We start from the raw sequence: 6,736 nt of genomic DNA, 5'->3' as shown, positions 1-6,736 counted from the left end.
TCCAGAGGAACACCCGGCACTCCCGACAGCTACCACCTCCTCTCACCCTCGTCCTCCATCCCTGCACCCACATCCACCCCTACACGGCTGTAAATCGAGTTTACCCTCTTGCCGTAGCTCAGCCCTTCAATCAAACTGATTGAAACATTCCTTGAATCCAAAAGAAACGAACTCCCGTTCTCCTCGGTACCTTTATACTATATATATATATATATATACCATTCACCCTGGCATACCGTATAGTATGTACCATACCAGTTCGCTACCATACTTTCCTGCTACCCTCGCCAGAAGCACCCCTCTTCCTTCTGATCCTTCCACACGAAGGACTCGCTCGCTCTCATGTAAATGCCGAAAGGTCCCAACTACGCGACATCTCCAAATGAACCAACGCGCCAATATGCTCACGTACATCGGGGTATGACGAGAGTAGGTGCCGAGCACATATCCCAGCCCCAACCCTTAACATCGTCAAGGGTGGCGTCTCGTGGTCAAATATTGATACGGCTCAAGCTAAATCGTTCCCGTTACGCCAACAGATTAGGACGTACGTGTCGCAGACGTAACCGTAACCGTATGAGGAATTACGTTTAAGGGTCTGAGCCACTTCCACCCTTAAGCCGAATAAAAGCACCTTGATGCACTGGCCCTCTGATATAACACGAGCCCCGGTGCTGTACCAAGCCAGTAGGAAATTAATAGAACACCCCGTAGATACCGACGAGCTCAATAACAAAGTTTAGGTAACGGATACAGGCGTCGCGGCAGCCTTTTCCGGGCCTGTACGCCTGTGTATAGTATTAAAAAAAAAAGAAAAAAAAATTGTTCACTATCACATGCCACCGATAAGGGGACAGGATAATTGGCACTTGACGCGCAGTTAAAAATCGTCGCTTAAACGACACTAGGCAGGAGCCTGAAAGACAGTCGGACAGTAAGATGAAATGAGTGAGCCCACGCGGAGTAGATCTATTTCCGAGAAAGCGGGGCTGCTAACTAAGTCGCGTCTGTTTCTCATTAAATTGCGCTCTGACCTCGAATCCTCTAAATTTGGAACGGTCCCCAGCAAATTACCATCGGGGGGCAACCCAAGATCCACGAAGATGGATCAGAATGGATGATGCTGTTATACCTCTTGAAGGAGATCGAGTGATCTTGCCCGGTACGTATTAGACCGGGTACACGTATTTACGGCATTCTTGACCCTGTGACCCCGTATAAAATTTATAAATAAAAAATTACGTTCAACTGACTCACCTGGTGTAATCGTTCTTGCAGAGGATCATACCGCCTTTGGTGAAACACGACTGACCAATGTCCGCCAATGCTGCGTTACAGATGGTACATTTGAGACAGCTGTTATGCCAGTAGCGATCCAGCGCGTGTAACAGCCATCTTTCCACTATCCGACCATTGCATCCTGCACACTGCTGGACACTTGTGGATCCACCAGGACCTCCCTCTTGCTGCGGATATGTAACAGACGAGTTTTCTCTTTGAATCCTGTCTACCAGGATCTACGGTGCGCAATTTACGTGTATTTTCAACCATTTCATTCTGAACCGGTCGGAAGTGCCGTTTGACAGTCCAAAACAAATTTTGTAATTTCGTTTCAACGAGCGGTCCAACGGTAAGACTCTCTGTCGTACGATTGACGTTTGGTTGGTATAAATAAAAAAAAAAAATGGAAATCGTCACTGATGAAAAAAAAAAAAACAAAAAAAAAATGTAATCACGGCAAATTAATAAAAATTTGCATCGTATGGATTTCCAAACGATTTGCAATCCGACTGGTTGAGAATCACTGGCGACCGTGGGATCCTTACGATTTTGTCTCCAGGAAAGAACTTCATCTGATTCATGCGTGACGTGATGGCTCTGTAGTGATGCGCGTGAACCTCCATGGTCGTACGTTCTAATATAATACGTGGATCGTATGTGTGTTATGTCTTTTCTGATTCGTCCTCTTTGATAGGATTCCTACAGTCTGTACCTGGCAGACCACTTTTACGTTGTTGGACGAGTCACACGTATATCGTTCGGTATTACCGACCAAGCACCAATGCCCAATTTGTATTTGATTACTTTTTGGGACTCACTCGCGATACGGATAGACTTGCGACAGTACAGACGCCTTTGGTACACTCGAAACTACAGATCACGATTCACGCCACGTAGTATCAATGAAAAACACGGCTAGTCAAGATATCGCGTTTTCGTGAAGATGGATTTTTAGCTTCTGAACGAAAATAAAAAACAGTGGCACAAAGAAATTTTCATGTAAGCAGACGTGGTAGCGTTAACGTAGCGAACGACGCACTTGAAACGTCTAGGAGAAAAAAATCGGTAAGACCCGAGAGAGAGCAGAAGAGCGCTGGCACGAGTATATAAGTGTACGCGAACCTGCCCCGACCGAAGTCAGGCCCCAACTGACTGGTCGGCCCCGACAGAGCGCTTTGGGACTGAATGCCTTGCGGGCCCGGGTTCAGGTACCCCGTCGCAGCAGTGGGGAGAATAAAAAGGCGAGCCTAGAAAGGGCCTAACTAACGCTCAAAGGGGAAGGGACCGTGCTGACAAAGACGAAGGATGAAGAAGTGAAAGAGAGAGAGAAGATATATATATATATATATATATATATATATATATATATATATATATATATATATATATATATATATATATATATATAGACAGTGAAAGAGAACGAGAGTGTATCGGGCTTGCGTCCCACTCCCCGCTAACCCGCCAACGTTCCCCTTCTCTTGTTCCCCACGAGGTCCCTCGTACTGCTCTATTCAATTATATTCCACCATGGTAAATGCCCATATTGTTACGTTTGTCAATGGCGAGCTAAGTGAGGGTCGCGTAGCTGTACAACGCGGACGGAAAACTGTCTGTAGAATTTCAGGCTTACCAACCTTTTTCCCTTCTCTCGAAATTTCTTTCATTTTCATTCCCATCCGCCGTCGTATAATCTTTCTCGTTACGGTCGCTCGGGACTTTCCAAATTTCCTTTGAGAATACTCAAAATACAAAGTCCCTCTCGGACGTACGTATCGAATGCGGGGCGTCATTAAGAAGGGCCTTACCGAACTGGGTAAATGATGAGGACCCAACGAATCAGCCAACCCTATATTCTCGACTGTTGCACGGTTCACCGCAAACTTCCGGTTTTAAAACTTTCACCCGGTTTATTCTCTCACGCGACACTACGCCTCCTAGTCACGTCACACTAATGCCCCAGCTAGAAAGTGGGGCCTGATAATAGTAGCAGGTCTTCCGTTCTTCCTCGGAATCGAAGATATGCCGGCCCTAGCTCGCAGGGTCAAGTGTCGAGGTGCAAAGTGCATCTGGGCATTGGATGATGTATGCATTGACTTGGAAGATAAAATTTGGGACTAACCTTTAACGTGCAGTTGTTATTGTGGTTAACGGGGGGGTAAGCAGGGTGGCCTGGATGATGTGGGTGAAGATGACCCGGATGATGCGGATGATCGGGCATCATCCCTCCGCCTCCGTGATGATGTCCGTTGCTTCCCATTCCTTGACTTCCGGAAAGGGTGGTGTACGGCGCGCCTGGGTCCGACGGTGCCCCGTGTGGCGGCGAGTGAGGACTGGGGAGGTCAGGGGTCGTTGTCGTCCCACCGCCACCGGTTGAATACCCATGGTGGGCCCCACCGGGTCCCGAATGATGGGGACTGCTCGAAAGCGAGGGATGATGGGGGTAGGCGGCAGGGTGGCCCGGGTGGTGGGGGTTCATACCAGCGGTAAGAGCGCTCGCCAGCTTGACCGATGAAAGGGTGGGCCTTGGGCGCCCACCGCTAACACTATGGAAATAATATGTCTAGTCCTTCGAGGACCTTTTGGGCCTCACGGGCTCTCTCTTCCTTTCACGCGCTCCCTGTTACACGTCTTTAGGCACCTTGTTACGTGTCTTTCACTGTTTCTCGAGCTCTTCTCTACGATTGGGCCTCCGCGAATCTCGCGGGGCCTTGTCACTGCTGCTTCGACTGTTTCTTACGCTGTATCTGGAACAGAAATGAAATTATAAGGTTACTAGGTGCTTTTCAAGATCGTGCGTATGAGGACCTTATTTGTTTTCCCATCGTACGTGAAAACTCTATCATCGACTACAGGTACAGTACTTCAATGTACTACAGCTATTTCCTACGGTTTATTTCTAACGAATTTTTTTTCACCTTTCTTACCGAAATAAACCGTCAGCTCGGTTCTGTCCGCTTACGCCTATCGGCCACGTTGAGAAGATACACAATGATAAATTAAGGGTAGATTGGAGTAGGATCTATTCATTCACCTGCCGCAACTCCGGATACCAGCAAGCACTGCGGCTCGGCCAGTAAAACCGACATTTTACGACTATTCCATACTACTACTTTGCCTTGGCTTTCCCCTGCAGCCACCACCCACCGGTTATCCACTCTAATTAAGCATTCTATTGTTTTAATTATACCATCCCCCTCAGTACCATACTGCCAGGTACTAACACACCAGCCATCTTTGTGGCGGTTGCCAGCGACGCTTCGATGGAAAATCCTATTACCTACAAGAGTCTTCCGTCTCTCGTTCGCTAAAACACCCGGAGCCCAAACCCCCCCGGATACCGTTACAGCCGGAGTGGCAGATCCTAGACAGGGAGTGTATTCGGCCACCCCTAAAAAAAAGCATAATTCTCTGGATACATTACCCACAGTCATTAAGATTGTATATTCTGACAGCAAGGGCGTAACTCAAGATGAAATTTTCGAAATGGGGATGAACGAGTGGATGAAAAAAAAAATATATATTTTTTTTTCCCTCCCTTCCCTAAAACTCGTTTCCCATTTTCGAATCAAGGAACCGCAAGCTCGCACAAGGATACTGAGGGAAGATCATAAGGGTTCACTTGAGCCATGTCCAATCTTTCCACTCTCTCGCAAGGCGAATACAATCGTAGGCGTGCCGACATCAAAGGCCTAATTTTCCGGCTGCTAATTTGCCCGGATAACCGATTCTAAAACGACGGTTCCCGTCCTGGGGTCGACTGACTCGCTGATTGCGAGCTACTCGAGACCCGTCGGCACGCTGGACGCTCGGATTGGTAGGAACGATCGATCCGGCCAATCGGCTTCGCGGATACAACGGAAATAACTCTCACCCAAGGCCCATTGTAGGGGCTAACAAAGCTCGCTCTAATTACTCGCCTTTATGATCTTTTCCAACGTCCAATCAGATTTCCTCATATCCCTCGGCCCTCTGGAAAGTAATCTCATTAACTCGCTACCACCCACCCCCTCGACCACCCTCTATATCGTCGTGGCCGAACATTCTACGACCAGTTATCCGACAACTCACCCTTATTCCGGACCTACCCCCCCGTATACTCAAACCTTTAATGTGCCAACCCCCTACATCCGCCAGCTACCGATTAATCATTCGAGTACTGTTTAGTTAAAAAAAAAAAAAAAATTTTCGGAGTAAAAAAATGTCAATACCTATTTCTCAAATTTTTCTACGTCATCCTAGTAAATGTATTTATAAACCAACTGTAGTTCAGTTTCTCGGTTCTTAGCTCTCTCTTTCTCTTTCTCTCTCTCTCTCTTTCTCTTTCTCTCTCTCTCTCTTTCTCTCTTTCTCTCTTTCTCTCATCATACCTACAGCCTCCGGTATACCCTAGTACAATAAGGGCAGGTCTGCACCACGGGACACTTGTCAATTTTAATTGATCCTCCTGTTTTCAAAAGTACATACCTAACTCCCTTTCTAATGCCGGTAAGGCGCGAGCTAACGGTACCTTTATACTTAACTACATTGTCTACCTAAACTACCCTATTAGCTACCGCCTAGTACCAACTACCCCTAAATCAGCCAAGCACTGTCATAGACACAGCAGCCCCTGCCAGCTGGTGCATCCAATTAAGACTACGAGCGCTAATCTCATTGTTAATCGTTAGCCCTTAGTCAGACTTGTAAGATACTTAAAAAAAATCCAACGTAGCGCTAATAAAAAAAAAAAAATTTTTCCAAAAAGTTCGACTCGTCCAAAATAGTGTAACTTGTCCCCACTTACGTTTTCTGAGTACCAGTCCATCAGTATCGACAGCCATAACATAGCGATAACCACGCACAACAATGCCTATTATCCAAAGCAACAATGTCAAAGATAACGATAGTGATTACCCTCCCCCCCCCGGCCCCAAAAAAACAGATCACATCGGTATACCCTACGCGATATACCTATATATACATCAGAGCTCTCCGTTAAGAAATACAAAAATAATGAGCAGGTTTCCGTAACGCAAGGTTTTGCCGTTTGGGACTGCCGGGGCCCGGGCCCATTGTACCAGAATGGGCCCCGAGACAGGAGATTGAGTTTCTTCCAAATTCCTACATAATTACGTCCCTGGTCTCGATTTCATTCTGTGATTCTTCGAAAGGGCCCGTTCCTGTATACGCCTTTTCATTTGGGCCTCTAATAGGGGTCCGCCGCAGGAGAGTACCTTCACTACCACCACTACCACGTTTGGAAGGCACGGGTTCCACCAACGTTACACCAGCTCCCAATTGGGACCTTCTCATACCGGCTCTCCTAATTACTATAATCGTTTTCACCAATAATTAGATTATTTTCAGTTCTGTCTTACAACTCGCATCTCGACGGTCATTATATCGCCGAAGTTATCATTACCTCCATGCCGATTCTCGACCGATTTTTTATCTTTGTTACCATGACCCCCCC

At 46.9% G+C, this 6,736-nt stretch overlaps 1 protein-coding gene across 4 annotated transcripts in view; it reads right to left on the bottom strand.

Moving 5' to 3' along the window:
- The window catches only part of LOC107266167 (LIM/homeobox protein Lhx9), a 177,127-nt gene that overhangs the window by 31,970 nt on the left and 138,421 nt on the right, over positions 1–6,736 (bottom strand). For 3 of the 4 annotated variants that reach the window (XM_025083367.1, XM_025083366.1, XM_025083365.1), the window contains 2 exons: positions 3,404–4,028; positions 1,258–1,466 (listed from right to left, as the gene is read on the bottom strand). In XM_025083367.1, the coding sequence (XP_024939135.1) occupies positions 1,258–1,466; positions 3,404–3,760 (566 nt within the window). In that variant the 5' untranslated portion in view covers positions 3,761–4,028. Of the gene's footprint in view, positions 1–1,257; positions 1,467–3,403; positions 4,029–6,736 lie in introns of those variants that run through there. The other variant, XM_015736376.2, reaches the window with a different exon arrangement.

This window comes from Cephus cinctus, unplaced genomic scaffold (assembly GCF_000341935.2).
Source record: "Cephus cinctus unplaced genomic scaffold, Ccin1 Ccin1_scaffold0299, whole genome shotgun sequence".
NCBI classification, from domain to species: Eukaryota; Metazoa; Arthropoda; class Insecta; order Hymenoptera; family Cephidae; genus Cephus; species Cephus cinctus.
The sequence above is the reverse complement of the archived record's forward strand: the minus strand, read 5'-3'. Positions and strand labels throughout refer to the sequence as shown.